Genomic DNA, 22,200 nt, shown 5'->3' with positions numbered 1-22,200 from the left:
TGGTTTGGTGGTTTTCTATGATTTTTTTTCAGTTTCCTTTTTTATGTTTATTGTCTCTGCTCTAGATTTGTTTTGTGGTTACCATGAGGTTTGTATAAAACGTCTCGTAGATAAAATAGTCCTTTTTCTGCTGATCGCATCTTATCTTCATTTACCTATAGGGTTTCTGACCTTTTCCCCTTCCCCTTCTGCATTTTTGTTGTCTCAAATTATCCCTTTTCATGTTGTGAGTTTGTTGCCAAATTGAAGTAGCTATAATTATTTTTTCTGATTTTCCCCCTTTAACCTTTATGCTATAATAAAATGTTTAATACCTATTCTGATAAAGAGTTACAATTTTCTGATTCTATGTATCACCTTACTCACAGTTTTGTGTCCTTTTACTTTCTTGTTTCTGGTAAAAGATCTCCTTTCAACATTTCTTGTAAGGCACATCTAGTGTTGATGAACTCCCTCAGTTTTTAGTTATCTGGGGTAGTCTTTATTCCTCCTTTATATCTGAGTGATAATATTGTTGGATAAAGTATTCTTGGGTGACGGTTTTTATCTTTCAGTATCTTAAGGATGTCATTCTACTCCCTCCTGGCCTGTCGACTTTCTGCTGAGAAATCTTCTGATAGCCTCTGTGGGTTCCCTTGTAGGTTACCATCCTTTTTTTTCCCTGGCTGCCTTTAAAAATTCTTTCTTTGTCATTGACTTTTGACAATTTTAATATGATGTGTCTTAAAGAAGGTCTTTTTGCATTGAGGCAATTAGGTGTTCTCTTAGCTTCATGGACGTGTATATCAAGTTTCTTCTGCAGGTTTGAGAATTTCTCAGCTATGATTTCTTTAAATAATCTCTCTGCTCCCTTTTCCCACTCTTCTCCTTCTGGGATACCCATAACCCTAATATGCACCCTTCTTAAAGAGCTGGATAGCGCTCATAGAATTTCCTCATTTTTTATATCTTAATTCTCTTCCCTCTTCTACTTGCATCATTTCTAGATTTCTGTCCTCAAGCTCACTAATTCTCTCTTCCATGTGGTCTGATGTATTTCCAGTGCTTTCTAATGCATTCTTTATGTTGTTTATTGAGTTCTTCAGCTCCAGAATTTCTTCTTGGTTCTTTCTTAGAGTTTCAATATCTTCTGTAAAGTATTCCTTCTGATCATTAATTTTATTCCTGAGCTCACTGAATTGTCTTTCTGAGTTTTCTCATAGCTCAATGAATTTCTTCAGGACACCTATTTTGAATTCTTTGCCAGTTAAATTGCAATATTCTGTGACTTTAAATTTGGCTTCTGGAGAACTGTCATTTTATTTTCGTGGCATGGTGTTACTTTGGCTCTTCATGGCACTTGATGAGTTGTTCCTCTGCCCGTGCATTTGAAGTAGCAAATATCTTTCTGCTTGATTCTAATGATTCAACAGGTTAGAAATTAGAGGTCTTTCTTCTGTTTTCCAGTAGGTAGCGCTATAGCACAAGTTTATGGTTTTCCTTACCTGAGCTGCCTCCAGTTATGTTTGAGAGTTGGCACATTCTACCCTCCACCACCTCTGTCAGAGGTGTGGCCCATGTCCTCATTATTGCTTCTTGTGTCTCCAGGGGTCAATGATGCCTTCCTGCTGCTAATGTCACTGGGATGATCGGCTCTTCCCTGGCATCCAGGATCCCGAGTTGTAGACTCTGCTGCCACAGGGGGCGGATGAGGGTGGGCGGAGCAGGGGTTGCACAGGCACCTGTGCTATGCTCAGTGTTGTAAGGTTCACAGACTCCATCACTGTGTGTGGAGGAGTAGGGGGCCTGAGTTGTGAGCGCGTCAGTGGCTGGAGGAATGGGGTCTCAGGCCCCACTGCTGCTGCTGCCCAGTTACCTGTGGCTGCAGGCACCACTGCGGCTGGGAGGCCAGAGTTGTGCTCACTGCCTCCCCTGCTGTTATGTGTTCTCTGGGGCTATGGGCTCAGCTTCCATGGCCAGAGAGCTGGGCTGCTGTTCCCTCAGTTCTGCCTCCCCTATGTGTTCCAGTCCACCCACCTTTAAATGTGCAGATATGTGGAAATCTCTGGCGTCCCAGTGGGTTGAGCAGAGGCACCTTTGTTGAGCTGTGGATGCTTTACTGGTTGTAGACTGAAGGGGAGCTTTTCACTGTCATGTTGCTGATGTCACTGTAATATAACTGATTTTAAATAGGCCCAGATGTTGGATTTGGTAGACAAAGAACTCAAAATAGCTTTACAAATATGTTCAAAGAATTAATTTTTCAAATTAAAGGGAAATATATGCTCAATGAATAAAGAGAGAATCTCAACAGAGAAACAGAAACTATACATAACAGAAATTATACAGCTCAAAAGTACAGTAACTGAAAATTTTAAATAGGTTCAACAACAGTTTGGAGATGGCAGATAAAGTTGAATATGGTTCAACAGAAATTATCCAGCCAAAAAAGAGAAAAATGTTTGAAGAAAAATGAACAAAATTTCAGAGACCTGCAAGACAATGTGAAGCACTGCAAGATACATATAACTGGAATCCCAGAAAAAGAAAAGAGAAAATAGCACAAAAATTTGAAGAAATAATGGCCAAGAATGGAATAGTAAAAAATATCTGATTAAAACAAAAGAAGACAGGAAAGGAGGAACAGAGAAAAACAAAAAGAAACAGAAGACACAAAACAAACTGCAGCAGAGAAGATCTAAGTATAATCATATCAATAATTAAATGTAGGGGACTTCCCTGGTGGCGCAGTCATTAAGAATCCACCTGCCAATGCAGGGGACATGGGTTCGATCCCTGGTCTGGGAAGATGTCACATGCTGTGGAGCAACTAAGCCCACACACCACAACTACTGAGCCTGCACTCTAGAGCCCATGAGCCACAACTACTGAGCCCACGTGTCACAACTACTGAAGCCCGCATGCCTAGAGCCCATACTCCACAACAAGAGAAGCCACCACAATGAGAAGCCCGCGCACCGCAATGAAGAGTCGTCCCCGCTCGCCACAACTAGAGAAGCCCACGAGGAGCAACATAGACCCAACGCTACCAAAAATAAATAAATTTTTAAAAATTAAATGTAAATAGACTAATGTTCCAATCAAAAGGCAGAGATTATCAAAACCAGATTTAAAATCCAAGACCCAGTTGTATGCTGTCAACAATATACATGCTTTAAATATAAAGACATAGACTAAAAGTAAAAAGCTAGAAAGAATATATTCTGTGCAAACAGTAAGCATAAGAAGATGAAGTGGCTGTATTAATAACAGACAAAATAGACTTCTTAACAAGAGATATTACTGGAGACAAGTGGAGGGACACTTCATAATAACAAAACGGTCAATACATCAGGCAAATATAGCAATTATAAATTAGATGTGACTAATAACAAAGCTCCAAAATACACAAAGTAAAAACTGACAATTAAAAGAAGAGATGAATCCACAATCATAAAGACTTTAACATACTTCCCTCAGAAATTCATAGACTTAGACAAAAATATTAGTTAAGAATATAGAAGATCTGAATGACACCATCAATCACTTTAACCTAACCAACATTTCCAAAACATGAAACCCAACACCTACAAAATACACACTCTTTCAAGTCCACATGGAGTGTCTACCAAGATAAACCATATACAGGGCCGTAAAACAACTCTCAATAGTTTTCAAAATATTAAAATGTTACAGATTATATTATCTTATTGCAACAGAATTAAATTAGAAATCAACAAAAAATAAAACATCTGGAACAGCTCACAAATACCTGGAAATTTAAAACTCACTTTTAAAGAAACCATAGAAATCACAAAGTAAATTGGAAAATATTTTGAACTGAATTATAATGAAAATTGGTAAATGATAAATTAGACTTCACTAAAATTTAACACTTCTGCTCTTTGAAAAAATTATTAAACCAAAATGAAAATGTTTTCAAAATATATCTGATTAAGAACCAATATCTAAAACACATAAAGAATGCTCAAAGCTCAATAATAAGACAACAAATAACCCAATAAAAATAGGCAAAAATATTTGAACAGACACTTACCAAAGAAGATATAGGACCATAACAAAAGCACATGAAAACATGATCAATATCATTAGTAAAATGCAAATTAAAACCAAAATTAGATACCACTTCCCATCTTGCAGAACGACTAAAATTAAAAATACAACACCAAGTACCGGCAAGGATGTAGAGTGATTGGAACTCTCAAACATTGCTGGTGGCAATGTCTATATAATTATTCCATGGAAATGCTTTTATTCTGTCTCTCCAAAAATAAGCTAATCCAGAAACAGGCAGTAAAAAAATGTTTTTAATTGGCAATGTATACTTGAAAAATATATTTTATTTATTTAACTTTCTACTCATTTGATACTTTTTTAATATATTTATTTATTTATTTATTTATTTATGGCTGTGTTGGGTCCTCATTGCTGTGTGCAGGCTTTCTCTAGTTGCGGCGAGCGGGGGCTACTCTTCGTTGTGGTGCAAGGGCTTCTCATTGCAGTGGCTTCTCTTTGTTGCAGAGCATGGGCTCTAGGCACGAGGGCTTCAGCAGTTGTGGCACGCGGGCTCTGTAGTTGTGGCGCACAGGCTTAGTTCCTCCACAGCATGTGGGATCTTCCCAGACCAGGGATCGAACCCATGTCCCTTCATTGGCAGGAGGATTCTTAACCATTGCGCCACAAGGGAAGTCCCTCATTTGATACTTTTTAAACTAACTCAATTGTTGAGTAACTAACAGTCAATTGCCACTTAAAAAAATCAGTTCATGGATGAAAACAACAATACCTAGTAAGCAGCTTCAGAGAACTTTCCATCAAATTCGTGGAATTCGTCAGAAAGGAAGAGGAGGCAGAAATCCAAGCACCTAGACTGATCTGCCTCAACTCAACACCATAATATTCTCCTTCCACTCCAAGGTTCTGGATCTGCCTTGGGAAGAATGAGGCAGCCACATCCAGCCTCTGCTTAATTCTCACAGAACAAAGTCTGGGGTATCACTGCAACCAGGAGCGACAGCAGCAGTGGGCGAGACCAAGGTCAAGCTCTTTCTGCCCTTAGCTGTGGTTCTCACACATCAGGTTGGAATCTGTTAACAGTTTTTGTTTCTATTAGTAGGACATCTACAGCACAGATGATTTAGCTACAGATTTAAGACAAGCCATTTGGTAGAAAATGACAACAAATGAGTCTCCCAAGAAAGAAGAATTACAAAAATACTTCCATTTCAAGTATTCTCCAGATCCTTGGTCTATCTAAATAATGACTAAAGAATACAGCCACCCCAAAAAGTGAAACAGTACATCAAAACAAAAGACAAAGGGCTTTCATGACCCAAGGAGCTGAAAGACACAGGCGCTTCAGCCTCTATGACTGACCTTGATGAATAATTAATTACATGACTTGCTTGCGTGGGAAACTGGTCATCTCACACCACACCGAGGGAAAAATTGAAACGCAGGTTTACTCCATCCTGGACAGGTGGAACACATACACAATGTGAACACAGCTCAAAACCATAATCATAGCCTTTTTATCCCCAGAGAAAAACACTCAACTCAGACAACAGCATAACTATGGTGGTGTACCTGGAAATTTTATTTTTGCTAAAATTCAGAACTTTGTAAGAATTAAATGATGGGGCTTGGACCAGTTGGGTCAGAGATGTTGACAGCCTTTCAAAATCAAAGAAGCTATTAAAGAAAGCAACGTTAAAGAAGAGACTGATCTCTTAGACAAAATAGTACAAGTTCCACACTCCCTGCTCATCACAGCCCCTAAAAATAAGTCCCAGGATTTTACCCTAACCTCGTTATCGCGGCCGACCTCCCTCTCTTCTGAGGTAATGTCTATAAATCTTGGCATCCAGTGTGCCTTTGCACCACGTGTCAGCTATTAGCAATGGCATTTTTCCTAACAGCTAATTGGTAACATTAAAGAAAAGAAACGAAAAGCATTGTGCTTGCAAAGTCATTTTACAACCATTAACAGCAACAAGTATTTTACAGGGGACATGGCAGTGCCTGGGAATCCAAGGACCATGATGAATTTTCATTCTGTTTGCCAGTAAAACGAGCAATGTGGTGAAAATGAAATCCATACCTTCGGCTTATTTACATGACAGCTGAATTAGTGATACTTCTAGTGCCAGAAGATTCTCTCCAAGTAACATTTGGGCTCAGGGAGTCCTCCAAGGCAGGCAGACACCCAGAAGCCTCCCCCCGGAGCCTGAAGTGGCAGTGACCCCACACGGCCGCATGGCCCTTACCTTTCCTTTTGGTTGTGTAAAATCCAACAGCTGCTCCGTCTCTCCACAGAATTTTAGCCTCCTCCTTCACAGAGTGAGGTAAAAAAAACATGTCATCATCATCCAAATTCCTCTCCAGTCTTCCAAAAATAACGACGTTTAGAATGAAAAGCACAATCCTTTCCCCAAATGACTGAACCTTTGAAGGAAAAACAAAAAGAACATCTAAGTGAGACAAGAGGGGAAAATCAGACACAATAAATTCTATGCTTGGAATCAACCCACACGCCGGGGCCAGGTGTGGGCTCCCCCACCATACAGTTCTTCTCATGCTCAAGATCCAAAATGCGGATCATAGTTTCTCACGGAGGTTTTCCCACCCCTGACCTTTCACATGCACTGGCCTCCAGGAGCGAGGAGCATGGCCAGAGGGGCCTCCTCGGTCTCCAGGACCACAGACATGGAATGTGAAGAGACAGAGAACAATCAGTCACATGCCAGTGAGACAGGAGGTTACATAGAGGCAAGCCATTTCAGCAGAAACCCTGGATGTGTCCAGAGATAAACCCAGTCTGCCATTTTTAACAACAGCCCCAGAATTCTGACCCTCAGAAGGAGAATAAATAATTGGGTATTATTATTGGTGTCCAGTTGCTACACCAAGAGCAACTGATTTTCAATGGCTTGTGACAGATTTTGAGCACATACTAGAGTCCCAACCCCAGAGAGTTACTGGGACTCAAGGCCTAGCCCATCCTAAGGCTACAAAATGGAACTGTCTCTCACCCATTGCAATGTCATGACAATTGAGGAAACTGTATTGTGGTCAAGGTCAGGCCCACAAAAGAGCTTGACCATTAACAAGTCAAAATGATTTCCTGCTCCTGCCTGTTCATATTCTCTGCATTTGTATAGCCCACAGATGGCACAGGTGTGGCATAAATGAAGGCCTCCCACTCCTGCACCCACAGCAGACATAACTAATCAATCCCCACCCTATGTGGCTGAGCCTGGATATGGTCTCAGGATCCTCCTAAATGCAGTCTCCCGGACAACTACAAGCAACCGCTAAAATGTGGCACTTGAGATGAAACCTATCAGCTAGTGACAAAGTGACGGTATTGTTTTATTAGCTTTTACTTCAACAACATTGCTGTGTGACAGCCTAAGGGTGTGGGTGTTTGTCGCCCCTTCCTATGCAGCACCATGAAATCAGCAAGAGTATTACCTGGGCTGAGACTGCCACCCACCTGCTACCATTCGATTCTTACCACCCGCCAGAGAGGTCCTGGTTTATAGGTGAGGAAATTGAAGCTCAAAGAGGCTAAGCAATTACATATACTGATTTCCCTGCCTTGTTCCAAAGAGACTTAAGACAGCTGGACAAGGGCTCTATCAAAGGCAGGCAGGTTTGCAACACCAGACCAGGACTTCTGAGTCCCAGGCCAGGGCACCTGCTGCAGCCCAGCCAGTGGCTCCCTTATGCATTTTCATCCATTAGAGGTTTGGGAAAGGGAAGTTTGATATAAATATGAATGTTTGGTTTTGTATTTAATACTGGACCCTTAAATGTTTATTATCATCACCATCATCATTGTGGTCATGGCTTCTTGGCCTAGATTTGCTGGGAGACCTTCAGCAACTCACAACGCCTTTCAGTTTCAGTTTCCTCCACTAATCAAGGGAGAAGACTGCCTAAGTGGTCTCTCAGACACTTGTATGTTTTTCAAATGCTCCAATAATAAAAATAAGTCAGCTTGCAGCCCTCTAGCAAATGGCACAAAGTGTTTAGTGCCAATAAACTTATTAATTGGCCCAGAATGCAAAATATTTCACCTTCATCTGGAGCCAAATCTTAGATGAGAAAAAGATTTGCAAAAGCCACACCAGCTTAACTCTGAGAAGCCACCTCAATTTTGTATCTCAGACAGTAGCAGCCAAATCAAGTTCAGACTTTAAGAATAACTAGTTCATCACAAAACCCAAGGGGTGTAATGTGGGAGGCTATATTTTTCAACTTATAAAACCAAAAAGTTCAGAGGAAAGCCAGAAGAGAAAAACAGATTGCATCTGGCAGAAGGGAAATATCCAATCAAAAACTGGCAGGAGAAAAAAGGAGAAAAAGAAAATGCACTTAATTTGTCCAATTTCATTACAGGGGGAAAAAACTGTGTGACATGTGATTCTGACTTAGAAACGTTTCTGAAAACACAAAACTAAGAACCAGTTCTAATCCCTCAATTAGGACCACTAATTATGTTAACAGAAAGAACACTAAGAAAGTTGGTTTTTTGTTTGGTTTGGTTTGGTTTGTTAATTTGTAAAGAAGAGCTGGCTAAGAAACAGAATGTAATTAAAAGAAAAAAAAGTCAAGACACCAAGTTCTGTAAATGGAGAGGGAAACTATCCCTACATACAGCTGGGGCAGATAGATCTTTACATCCTGGTTCATTAAGTGGAATTAACATCCAAGTATCTCTCTGTTCACAACATAAGCCACATTTTCAGAAAATGTGAGGTTTTTCCTCACCTAAATTTAGAAGAATTGATACACGAGGGAAGTGACCCCTCTTGTTCTAAAAAATATATATATATTTAAAAAGCAAATCAAACTCTTCCTGGGATTCGGAACACCCAACCGCTCATACCACCTGCTTCATCCACATACAATGACACACACAGGCGGATGTGTGTGTGTGTGTGTGCCAGGCAGCACCCATTTGCTGAATCTCCAGCCATCGTTAACTTACTGGAAGAAAACCCTTTTCAAAATAATATCTATCGGGCTTCCCTGGTAGTGCAGTGGTTAAGAATCCGCCTGCCAATGCAGGGGACACAGGTTCGAGCCCTGGTCTGGGAAGATCCCACATGCCGCGGAGCAACTAAGCTTATGCGCCACAACTACTGAGTCTGTGCTCTAGAGCCTGCGAGCCACAACTACTGCAGCCTGCATGCCTGGAGCCCGTGCTCCGCAACAAGAGAAGCCACCACAATGAGAAGCCCTCGCACTGCAATGAAGAGTAGCCCCTGCTCGCCGCAACTAGAGAAAGCCCACGTGCAGCAATGAAGACCCAATGCAGCATAAAATAAAATAAAATTAATAATAATAATAATGTCTATCAACTCAATTAAAACCAGACCTGAAAACATCCTGCAATTTGTGACAACATGGATGGAAGTTGAGGGTATTATGCTGAGTGAAATAAGGGGAAAGACAAACACTGCGTGATCTCATACGTGTAACATAAAAGAGCCAAACTCATAGCCACAGAGACTAGAGTGGTCGTTGCCAGGAGCCTGGCGGTGGGGGAGAGGGAAAGATGGTCAGAAGGTTCAAACTTCCAGTTATAAGATGAACAAGTTCTGGGGATCTAATATACGGCATAGTGATTGTAGCTAATGATACTGTATTACATACTTGAAAGTTGCTAAGAGAGTAGGTCTTAAATGTTCTCACCACAAAAAAGAAATGGCAATTATGTGATGTGATGCAGGTGTTAACTAACACTGGTGGTAATCATTTTGCAGTGTATCAAATCAATGCATTGTGCACCTTAAACTTACAAAGTGTTATATGTCAATTATATCTCAACAAAGCTGGGGGAAAAACAGACTTGAAAAAGACAACCCATAGATTGGGGAGAAATATTTGTTAATCGTATATGCAATAAGAACTTGCATCTAGAATATAGAAAAACTCTTACAACTCAACAGAAAAAAGTCAATTCAATTAAAAAGTGGGCCAAAGGGGCTTCCCTGGTGGCACAGTGGTTAAGAATCCGCCTGCCAATGCAGGGGACATGGGTTCAAGCCCCGGTCCGGGAAGATCCCACATGTCATGGAGCAACTAAGCCTGTGCGCCACAACTACTGAGCCTGCACTATAGAGCCCATGTGCCACAACTACTGAAGCCCACATGCCTAGAGCCCGTGCCCTGCAATGAGAAGCCCTCACACTGCAACAAAGAGTAAGCTCACCGCAACTAGAGAAAGCCCGCGTGCAGCAACAAAGACCCAAAACAGCCAAAAATAAATAAAATAAATTTTTTTAAAAAGTGGGCCAAGGATTTTAATAGATATTTTCCCCAAAAGGCCATACGAATGGCCAATAAGTACATGAAAAGATATTGAACATCCTTAGCCACAAGGAACCCTCACCCTTGTCATCCTAGGTCTCTATAAAGCCACAGTGCTTCAAAGACCACCAGGCCTGCTGTCAGAGAGACTAGCATTTGTGTCCAGTTAAATCACTTACAAGCTGCGTGGCTCAGCTTCAATTTCTTTGTCTGCAAAACAAATACCTTAAAGATTCTGAAGTCAGATAATCCCTGTAAAAAGTCCGGGTAATACACAGGCTAGCATCTAACATAATATCTACCTCATAGTAAGTACCAATAAACATTACTGGAATGCAATAAACAGAACTTCCCTACACCCTAGAGAGAATGATGTGGATTAAAGTTTCAAAATTAAGATGTGAGAGGCCACTCAGGAAGGTAAGAGAGATTTACCAATAGCCAGGTATCTGTTGCATATAGCCATTTACTACTATTTTCCTTGCTGGCGGGGTGTTATAGATTGAACTGTGTCCCCCAAAAAGATGTTAAAGTCCTAACCCCCAGTACCTATGAATGTGATTTATTTGGAAATAGAGTCTTTGCAGATGATCACGTCAAGATGAGGTCATTCGGGTGGGCCCTAATCCAACATGACTGCTGTCCACATGGAAAAGGGGAATTTGGACAAAGACAGACAGACACAGAGGGAAGAGGATGGGAAGACACAGGGAGAATGCCATTGATAAGCCAAGGAAAGCTGAGGCCACCATAAGTTAGGAGAGAGGCCTGGAACAGATTCTCCCTCACGGCCCTCGGAAGAAACCAACCCTGCCAACACCTTGATTTTGGACTTCTAGCCTCTGGGACTGGGAAATGATACACTTCTGTTGCTTAAACCACCCAGTTTGTTGACACTTTGTTACAGCAGTCCTAGAAAATGAATCCACAGGGGTAGACTGCTTTAAATTATTAACATGATAATAAGTACACTGACCTTTAAAACCTGTTTTGCAATGTCCACTTAAATTTGCAATACCTCACCTTCATCAGACCTTCTCTTGCAGGATCAGAGGTTCTTAGTACATCTTCAGTGGTCCACCAGGACTCCTTCACGTAAACAGCCACAACTAAAGAGGAAGCCAAGAGAAAACAATGTTGTACACATGGCCAACTGGCCACCAAAGGGGCAATTTTAGCAACATACAGCCACTGTGAAGGTGCAAAGGAAAGTTTATGTGTGGCAAAAGCAGGCGATGTTTCTAGAGCTGAGTTATCTGAGAGCACTGACCAGGACAGAGTGACCACTGTCACCTGAAAGGACTTCACAGGTGTCTGCAGAGATGGCCTGTTGTTGACCCCAACACAGGATGTACCCCAATGCTATTGAGCGCAAGAGGCTACACACCAATATTGACAAATTCAATGGGTGAGAATTATATTTTTTTTCAAAGTCCAACTATGTGACACAACTTGGAACTCCGCAAATTTAGTCAAACCCAACATTATCTAAGGGCATGGAACAAACCATCTTCTTATCACCCTCGGTGCTGGGTTTGGCGCTGGCTTCTTTTACATGCTTTTCTTTCATTCTCACAATGAAATTGTCATCTGCATTTTTCTGAGGACACTAACATTCTGAGAGGGGAAGGCAAACAGCTAGGAGGGCTGAGGTCGGGTCCAGCCCTCGGCCACTGGACTCCAAGTTCAGTGCTCTTTCCAAGAGGCCAGAGATGGGTCAGCTGTTGACGGGGCAAATCATGCAGGGGTGGTGGTGGGGGTCTTTGGATAAGAAGACTCTGGGGCTGGGACCTGCAAGAGAGGAAGGGTAGACACATCTCTCCTACCCCACTCATGCCCCACCCTTGTCTAGACAGTCACTGAGGCCTGTTGATTCCACCCACTCTGAGTTTAGACATGGGTCCTGCTGCTTAGTAGAGGTGATCCTGGAACACTCTCAACCTCACCAAGCCCCAGATTCCTCATCGGAGCTGCCCAAACTGATCACCCAAGGTGGCTAACAAATTCCAATGAGGATCAGGTGTGAAACACCCAGCACAGGGCCAGGCAGGTAGGATGCCCTCAGCACCTGCTAATTAATGCGTCAGTTCTCCCCTGCTCATGCTGCAGTTGCCAGGTCCCATCATTCCACCTGCTGCCCCAGGACAGGATCCACTCCCTCCCCAACCCTGAATGCCACTGGTCCATCTCCACAGGTGACTGTGAGCACTCCACCTGGTCCCCTGTCCCCCTAGTCTCCCCTGCCAATCTATCCCTCCTGAGGGGCCACCCCAAAGGCAAATGCAATCATGGCCTCTGCCTCTTGTCTCTCCTTTCCTTGCTTAAAAATTACATTTTAGGGGCTTCCCTGGTGGCGCAGTGGTTGAGAATCTGCCTGCCAATGCAGGGGACACGGGTTCGAGCCCTGGTCTGGGAAGATCCCACATGCCGCGGAGCAACTGGGCCCGTGAGCCACAACTACTGAGCCTGCGCGTCTGGAGCTTGTGCTCCGCAACAAGAGAGGCCACGAGAGTGAGGGGCCCGGGCACCACGATGAAGAGTGGCCCCCACTTGCCGCACCTAGAGAAAGCCCTCGCACAGAAACGAAGACCCAACACAGCCAAAAATAAAATATTAAAAAAAAAAAAATTACATTTTAAAACACTAAAGTCACTTTGGTTATTTTCTGGTGTCTTTTTTTGTTTTTTTAAGACTGTTTTCAAGAGAAGTTTTAGGTTCATGGCAAAATTGAGAGGAAAGTACAGAGATTTCCCGTATTCCCCCTGCCCCACACACATCCCCCACTATCATCATCCCCCACCAGAGTGGTACATTTGTTACAACTGATGGACCTACACTGATACATCATATCACCCAAAGTTCTAGTTTACATTAGGGTTCACTCTATGGGTTTGAACAAATGTATCATCACATGTATCCATCACTATGATATCATACAGAGTATCTTCACTGCCCTAAAAACTCTCTGTGCTCTGCCTGTTCATCCCTCCTCACCACCCCTTACCCCTGGCAACCACTGATCTTTTTTCTGTCTCCATAGTTTTGCCTTTTCCAGAATGTCATCTAATTGGAGTCATCAGATTAGTTTCTTTCCCTTAGTGAAATGCATTTAAGGTTACTCTATGTCTTTTCATGGCTTGATAGCTCAAAATTCTTTTCAGCACTGTATTTGGTGCTAAAATATTCCATTGTCTGAAGGTACCATAGTTTAGTTCTCCTCCACTATCTTTTTATACCCCTTTAATTGCCATTTTTATACCTGTTTCTCAAGCCAGGTATCTGAGCCCAAGGGGTCCAAAAGCCACAGATAAAAAGATACATCTTCCCAGTCAAATCTTTTTGGCTGAAGAGTTGAAGGAAAATAACACAGAGTAGAAAACAAAAGTCCCTTGAACATTTAATATAAGGCTCAAGACTTTAAAACAAATTTTGTGGGGCAATCAAGTTAAGCTGCCACCACCTTCTTCCCTATTCCTCTCTGCTCTTTGAGGAACTTTCGTAGAGGACCCTGTGAAGACCAGGTGATGACATTAGCTATTGTCAAGCACTAACTCTGCACAGTCCCTCCCTCCTCTCCAAAGACCAACAGCATCTAATTCACTGTCAGTTTCATATCATTGGTGAATTTTGTCTTCTCCAACAATAGTTCCAAAATTGATACAGCCGACTGAGAGAGAAGTGCCAATTAAATGCCTGACATCTGCCTTCACTTATTCAACTAAATTCATGTTCCAAATGGCATCTACTAGAACTTGCAAGAGGCTTATAAAACCATAAGGATTATTTCCCTGCTTAACAAGGTGAATCAATAAAAGATGTTCAATTTACTAATACAGTGTATTACTGCAATACAGATGTTCAATTTACTAAGACAGTTTCAAACAGGAAATGTGTTATGATTTGGTGTTTGTGTGGTGCCTTGCAAGTTTCACGGTGTACTGCAGAGCATTAATTAGCCACACAAGTTGTCACAAAATAGACTGAATTTTTTTCAAAACTAATCTTAAGCTGTTAAGTGTACATAACAATGAAGGTGAAGTCTGATCAAATGTAATAGGCTTAAAATGAATTGTCCTCAAAAACAACTCTTGAAAAAGAGTCAGCCTTCCAAAGAATAGCAGCTTTTGATCAGAAAAGCCTGCTACCTAGTCAAGAGGAAACAGGCAAGAGGAATGGGGCCAGAGTCCTCAGAGAGAGGCTGTTTCCAGCTCAGCAAGGACAAAAGATGGACCTGGGGGACAGGCAGGCACTGAAGAGCCAGCCTTGGGGCATCGCTTCTGAGACCCTGGAGCCAGCAGGTTCCAAGAGTTAGAAAGTGGAAACTGGGGCCTTCCCTGGTGGTCCAGTGGTAAAGAATCCGCCTTCCAATGCAGGGGACGCAGCTTCGATCCCTGGTCGGGGAACTAAGATTCCCACATGCAGCAGGGCAACTAAGCCCACGCACCACAACTACGGTGCTCGTATGCCTCAACTGGAGAGCCTGCGTGCCACAAACTACAGAGCCCACGCGCCCTGGAGCCCACGTGTCACAACGAGAGAGAGAAAATCCCGCACGCCACAACTAGAGAGAAGCCCGCGCTCCACAACGAAAGATCCCACATGCCACAATGAAGATCCCATGTGCTGCAACTAAGACAGCCTAAATAAATAAAAAAATAAAATAAAATAAAATAAAATGAAAGTGGAAACCACACATCCATACTTTTAAAAGAAAAATACAATCCTGATCAGTACCCTCTGGCTCTCCACCATCTAGGACCTGGGAGACTGGACCCCTGCAAAAGGCTGAGCAGTGATGACAGCAGTCGACGGGGCATTGTGGGTCACAGGCCAGCCTTGCTTCACTGACTTAATTCCCCTCTCCCCCTGAGTGACATGTAACCACAAAGAAGATGCCAGTAATGGATTTTATTCTATGACACCCCAAGGTTTTCCAAACAAGTTAAGACAGTGAGGTCCCTAAGGCTAACTCCCAGTGGCCTGGCTTCATCAAGGCTCAGCAGGATGAACTGAATTCAACTACCTGGGGCTGAGTTCCCGAATGCACGAATGGTCCTGTCCCAGGTCCCCAGAGGCTGATGAGTAAGTCTCCATCCTTGCCCCTGGGAGTTGGTAGCCTGCAGAGAAGAGAGAGCTAAACAAGCTGATGTGATATAGGGCAGGACATGATAGGTGCAGGAATCGCGCTCAGAGCCAGAGTCCAGAGGACCCAGAGGAGGGGGTCAGTTCTGCTGAGGGGTTTGGGAAAGCATCCCTGGGGAATTTGCCAGCTCGGGCTCTGGATCACTGTGTAAGGCTTCAAAACAGGCAGAGATGACATGCGAGGGCAGAGTAACCTAACCCATGAGCAGAGGCACAGAGCCCTACAAGTCCAAGGCCACACTCAGGGCACCCCAAGCATTGGGGGTAGCTGGGCAAGGCTTAAACAAGGGAGAGGCAGAGCTGCAAACATCGATTATAGCAAGGTTGCAGGATACACAGCTAATATGCAAAAGCCCACCACTTCCCTGTATGCCAGCAATGAACAAGTAGAATTTGAAATTAAAAACAATACTATTTACATTAGCACCCCTCATAAATGAGATACTTAGGCTTATACAAAATGAAATACTTAGATTTATACAATCTAACAAAAATATATGTAAGAGCTATACAAGGAAAATTACAAAACTGATTAACAAAATCAAATAAAAACTAAATAAAGAGATATTCTATGTTCTCGAATAGGAAGCCTCGATATTATCAAGATGCCAGTTCTTCCCAACTTGACCTATAGGTTCAATGCAATCCCAATCAAAATCCCAAGAAGTTATTTTGTGGATTTCACCAAAATGATTCTAAAGTTTACATAGAGAGGCAAAAGACAACACTGAAGGAGAACAAACTTGGAGGACTGACACTACCCAACTTCAAGACTTACTATAAAGCTACAGTAACCCAGACAGTGTGGTATCAGTGGAAGAACAGACAGATCAATGGAACAGAATGTAGAGCCCAGAAATAGACCCACGTAAATGTAGTCAACTTCTATTTGGTCAACTTTGACAGAGAAGCAAAGGCAACACAATGGAACAAAGATAGTCTTTCCAACAAATGGTGCTGAAACAACCGGACATCCACACACATAAAAATAAATCTCAACACAGACCTTTCACTCTTCACAGCCATCTCAACAAACATAAACCAGTGCTGGTGGAGAGCAAGACAATATAAGGCATTTTGGATACGTCCCTATGTACCTGGTATAGGGAGAACACAGACTTCAGAGCCAGGTGGGGTTCAGATTCCAGCTTCTTCAAAGCGTGACCTTCACCCTTCCCCCACCTCGAGTCCCCCACCTGTCACATGGAGCCCATGACATCCTCTCACCTGGCTGTTATGCAGATTTGGTGAAAGAGCTCATTTCACCAAACTGCTTTGCCCAAAGGGGAGCTTTTCCAAAAGCTTCCTCCACCTGCTTCAAGTGTCGCTCTGGGATTCTAAAAAAGTATGAAAAGCTCTTTGTTATTTGCTGGCTTTTGTCAGTGACACAATGGAAGCTGCTTGCTAACACTGGGTTTCTTCCCGGGAGCTCCCTCTCCAAACCTTCTGCTCCGGTTTGCAGGGAAATGTCTGTCTTTCTTCCCCAGCTTGATTGCTGCCACCCTATCTGCTACCTCCCAACGTGAGTGGGGACACATTCCTACTCACCACGTTTGCTCACGACTGGTCCTTTTCCATCAGGGTGCATTAAGCCAACCATCATGTTCCTCACTTCCTCCTTCCAGGGCTGTGGGGACGCATCACGCCTGATCAAGGCACACACTTTCACCTGCTCAGAACCTCCCAACAAGATTTTTAAACCTTTCATCTTGCCTAAGATTTCTTAATGGAGCTAAGTCCTTTTTTATTTAAATATTTTTAAATCAATCAATACAACAAACATTTTTTAAAAGTTAGTGTGGGGCTTCCCTGGTGGTGCAGTGGTTGAGAATCTGCCTGCCAATGCAGGGGACACAGGTTCGAGCCCTGGTCTGGGAAGATCCCACATGCCGCGGAGCAACTGGGCCCGTGAGCCACAGCTACTGAGCCTGCGCGTCTGGAGCCTGTGCTCTGCAACGGGAGAGACCGCGACAGTGAAAGGCCCACGCACCGCCATGAAGAGTGGCCCCCTGCTCGCCGCAACTAGAGAAAGCCCTCGCACAGAAACGAAGACCCCACACAGCCATAAATAAATAAATTAATTAATTAATTAAAAAAAAAAAAGTTAGTGTGATTTTTCCAAAGTACAGGTTCAGGAAGAGCTGATTGTCACCCGTCACCTTGGATGGGTGGGCTGTGGCAGCGGGGAGCTGTCCTGAGAAGGACTTAGAGGCCACCGTCCAGCTCAGCAAGGAGGAGCACAGCAAGGACCCACGCCCAGCGGGGGACAGTGGCTCGTGTGGCCGTGCTTGCCGTCCCTCCTCATCTGCCCAGCACCAAGGATGCAGGAGGCAGCAAAGTGGCTCAGGACCCTGCAGAGGTCACAATTCTGAAGCACACGGTGCTCATCCAACCCACATGCTGAGCAGCTATTATGTACAGAGCACATGATAAATCCACTGGAGGAATTAAATTTAGACTCTGGCTTAAGACACTTACAGCTTGGAGGAGGAGACAGCGCCTGGGATGCGAAGCACCTCTGGCCAGGGAGGGGTTGGGGGCCGTACCCTGCAGACCACCAGCGGCCACCATGCTTCAGAGGAGAGGGACATGACCCGATTACTGTTTTAAAGTAATAATATTCACCAGAACCACATGTCCAAGCATCCACCAAGCGTCTGGCTGACTTTTTTTCAGGTGAGGCTCAGAAGGGTTAAGAAACTCAAGATCAAGTGCCTGTAAACAGCAGTGTTGGGACTGGATGTGAACCGGCTCTCACTGACTCCAGAGCCCCTGCTCTAACCTCTATACTCCAGGTGAAGAATGGACAAAGAGACAAGGGGACAGAGCTGGGCCCAGACTCCATGAAGGCCGACAGAGTAGGGAAGACAAAGATGAGAGGAGAGACGAGGAGGCGACAAGCCAAGACACCGATGAGAAAGGAGAGGCCGGCACGGGAAGACCTGAACAGAGTGGACCTCGTTTTGTGCATCAAGACGGGGAGGAGGGCTGCCATTTATTCAGCAAACACTGACAAGTTCAGGCACTGTACTTGGCACCAGGGATCTAGGGCAGAAGACACTGCCCAGCAGAAGCGAGACAGGCCACCAGGCCAGGACCACACAGACCATGACCAGCGCCCAAGACGTGAGCAGCATCAGGCACCTACTCAAGGGCTGTGTCTTCATCCATTCATGATGCTGTGACAAAATACCATAGTCTGGGTGGCTTATAACAACACAAATTTACTTCTCACGTTTCTGGATGCTGGAAGTCTAAGATCAGGGTGCCAGCAATGGTCAGGTTCTGATGAGAGCCCTTCTGGGTTGCAGACAGCTGACTTCTCACGGTGTCCTTATTCGAGGGGACTCCACCCTCATGACCTAAGCACCTCCCAAAGGCCCCACATCCCAACCCCATTACGTGGGCTTAGGATTTCAACATATAAATTTGGTGGGTGACACAAACATTCAGACCATAGCAAGCTGTCTGGAAGGGCTAGGCAGAGTTCCAAGAATGGGCCTGAGCCAGACTGGGCTCTGGTGCTGGGGTCTCTGGGGACCAGGTTGAGGTACTGGCTTTGTCAGTCTCTGGAGGAGTCCAATCAATGCGAGACATGATCAGAGTGGTGGTTTAGAAAGAGAACAGTTGGGTTATGCCCAGGTGGGAAGAATTAGTCCCTTTTGAAATTAACAAGAAAAAAAAGAAAAAGGTTATTTGAGAAGGATCACACTGGATTCGGGTGCGGGTGAGGCTGGAGACAGGGAGGGCAATGGGAGCCTGTGGTCATCCAGCCAAGAAGTGAGGAGGGGCTGAGTGAAGCAGTCATGCTGGCAGGGAGGGAGATACTCGGGGGGCAGAAAAGACCACCTGGGTATCAAACTGGTCCTAAGGCAGAAGAGAGAGGGAAGGCAGGACAGCAGCCAGCTCCCAAGCTTGAGAAGAAGGACGCAGGTGTCTTCACCAGGAGGAAGTGAGGACGAGGAAGAGGTGTGAGGGTTTCAGTTTTAAAATGCCTGTTAGAGATAGCAAGGTCAGGGTGGCCAGCAGGTGGCTGGATACACAGCCCGAGGTGAGCAGAGGCAGAGAAGGCCCATTCCCCACACCATCACAGCAACCAAGGAGGGAGGAGCTCTCACGCGCACGCGCGCGCATGCACACCACCCCCCCACACACACACACACCCTACCTCCCCACAGTAACTGCAAGCTGTTCACATACTGGCCCATGGTTTACAGACTTCTTCAATCACAACCGAAGGAGCTTCAGGTCTGCCTGTTACCCCCCACCAGCCTCCCCCACTTGCTCCCCTGGAGTCTAAGCCACCACTGCCCTGTTACAAATCTAAGAAATATGTACTTCCCCCAAAAAAGAGCACAGTTAAACCAAAGTGACAGGCCATCTTCCCAAAAGCAAAATACACGTAGGAAAAAAATGCTGAAAAGTTCTGGCAGAGGACAGCACATAAACACATTCCAAGGCATTGCATGACTTTTATGCAACATTGACTGAGCCGGTCAATAATTTAAGGGGAGGGGAAAAATACGCAAGTTGACATAGCAACTGTCATATCGCATTACTCGGGCTACCATTTCCATACAGATGTCTTCCTTAGAGGAAAACGCTTCCCCAGATGCCCTGTGAACTTGGGCACCTCTTTGCCGGGGAGAAGGAAACATCTGGTTTGTAGTATATCTGCATCAACTTCCCTGTGGTTCTTAGGCCCTTCTTGCCTTCGGCGACTTTGTTTCCGTGAGTGGAGGTTTTAACTCCAGGAAGATCAGGTGAGATGAGGTGCCTGGATCCTGAGGCACAGCTGGACGGCAAGGTGTTGGAGGCAGAAAGAAACCCACACCAGAGCTAGTCTATCTAGGAAAGGCATCTTAAAATCACAGGCCGCACCAAGGCAAGTACAGCAAGTTTCTTAGGGTTGGGGGAAGCAGAGAGAGGTGCAGACAGCCCAAGCTGCAGTGGTAAAACCCTAGGATGCCTCAAAGAAGCACCCCCATCCCCGCATATCCATGATGCTCGGAATATTTTCCTTGGAACGTCTCTGTTTTCCAAATACCATTAGTCCCTTGGTAAAAATGACATGTCTTTGTTTGTGGGATGCTGTTTTCCCCTACACTGACATCCAACTCACAGTAAGTGTCATAAATTAATAGGGAATAAAGAAGGAAATCCCAAACAATAGCCAACATGTGCTCCCAAACACACAGTGCTGTCACTGCAAATAGCTCTTCAATCTGCATCCGTCACGGCCCACGGAAAACAAACTCTCTTGGTTTCTAGCATGGAGCTCTCTTAGCTTATGTGAAGTCGGATCCTACTCAACCTGGGGGCCACCTGACACCGGCTGAGCTTGTACAGCCACACGGGCACCTTAGCCACCAGGAGAAGCAGGTATTTACATCGAGGCTGAATTTCTGGCCAGAACTCTTTTCCCCTAAACTGTCAAACCCACTTAAGCGGGACTCCCCCATGTAGAAGGGGGGAGGATGGGACCCATTTCAGGCTAATGTCTACCTCTCCTTTATTCAAAAGGCAAGCACAGACTTAAACGTAAAGATTCAACGTCCATGGGATCACGGGAGGCTGCACCAACGAGGCTGCTGATCAGGTGGTCCCTGAGTCCTTGGGGCTCGTGAGTCCACGGGGGTCATCACACTTCAAAGCCAGGAAAACTGTAATTACTTCTCCACATGCTGAAACTCAGACTTCACCAGGGCAACAAGCCTCTCCTCCACTCCTGCCATATTAGCTTGGTTTTTACCAGAGATACAAAAACCACTTCACTGACTCAGGTCCACAGGTTCATCCTGCTAAACAGAGCTGGGTTTAGCCCCATCCATCCCACTCACCAGGAGGCCTGACCTCTCCCTTCAAGGCAAACAGGGGACCAGGAGCTGCTCTAGCTGGGTGCCCCCTTCCTGAAGGTCAAAAATTCACAGCGCCTCCCCCTACCCCATCTTCTGGCCTTTCCCCCAACCCCTCCCCCAAATCTGGGCAGCCTTCTCAGGGGTGAGGAACGTCCCAGAAAGGGCCTTTCAGTTCTGCAGAAGTTCTCTGGGCATCTCAGGGCATCTCACTTTCCACCCACCCACCCCTCCTGAACCACCACCCACCTGCCCCAAACGCAGCCCAGAGAAGGCCTGGCCCCGGGCCCGCTGTGTCACAATCACCCCTCAGCCCACGACAGCCACCAGGAAGGCGGCTACACAGCGGCTCTGGTTTCAACTGAATGTTTGCCTTGGCTCTTGCTGTCACTGCAGGCCTAGAATGGGCACGCTTTTCCAGGAAAAAATCATCATTTTTTGATTCCCTGCTTGTTTTTCTCAGGGTGCACATGACACGCAATCACCAAAAGCCATAAATAAATTAGCAGCAATTTGAAGGATGAGTGTTATGCTTGGTCACAAAACGTCCTGGAAGCAAGCTGGGGGGATAGCTGTTCCAATCAGGGAAGCCAGCGTGTGGTAACAAACACAAACAGCCGTCCCCCTGTCCTCTCTCTCCGCAAGGACCCTGCTTTCTCTTTCTCAGCCTCGCCACTTCCCCTGCACAGGGAATTCACAACACACCCTCCAGGAAGAAAGAGCCAGGAACGGCTGCAAAATGATGTACACCTGGGGTCCAGGTCCCTGCCTGGACCCCTCCTTCAATTTGACAGCCCACAGACCCTGCAGAGGAGCTCAGATTGCCCTCGCCCCAAGCTTCTCCTTTCAGATCACCCAGCACTGTTGGCCCGGCCAGAACCCC

General features: G+C 44.9%; 1 protein-coding gene across 9 annotated transcripts in view; it reads right to left on the bottom strand.

The window, feature by feature from the left end:
* LOC309626422 (protein FAM169B-like) overlaps window positions 1-22,200 on the bottom strand; it is a 91,443-nt gene that overhangs the window by 36,360 nt on the left and 32,883 nt on the right. For all 9 annotated transcript variants that reach the window (XR_014243178.1, XM_082387108.1, XM_082387109.1 and 6 more), the window contains 2 exons: window positions 11,344-11,429; window positions 6,267-6,444 (listed from right to left, as the gene is read on the bottom strand). Coding sequence is in view for 8 of the 9 variants with exons in the window: in XM_082387108.1 (XP_082243234.1) it covers window positions 6,267-6,444; window positions 11,344-11,429 (264 nt within the window). In the remaining variant the exon portion in view is untranslated. The remainder of the gene's footprint in view (window positions 1-6,266; window positions 6,445-11,343; window positions 11,430-22,200) is intronic.

Source organism: Balaenoptera borealis, assembly GCF_965194805.1.
Source record: "Balaenoptera borealis genome assembly, chromosome: 3".
Lineage (NCBI taxonomy): Eukaryota > Metazoa > Chordata > Mammalia > Artiodactyla > Balaenopteridae > Balaenoptera > Balaenoptera borealis.
The sequence above is the reverse complement of the archived record's forward strand: the minus strand, read 5'-3'. Positions and strand labels throughout refer to the sequence as shown.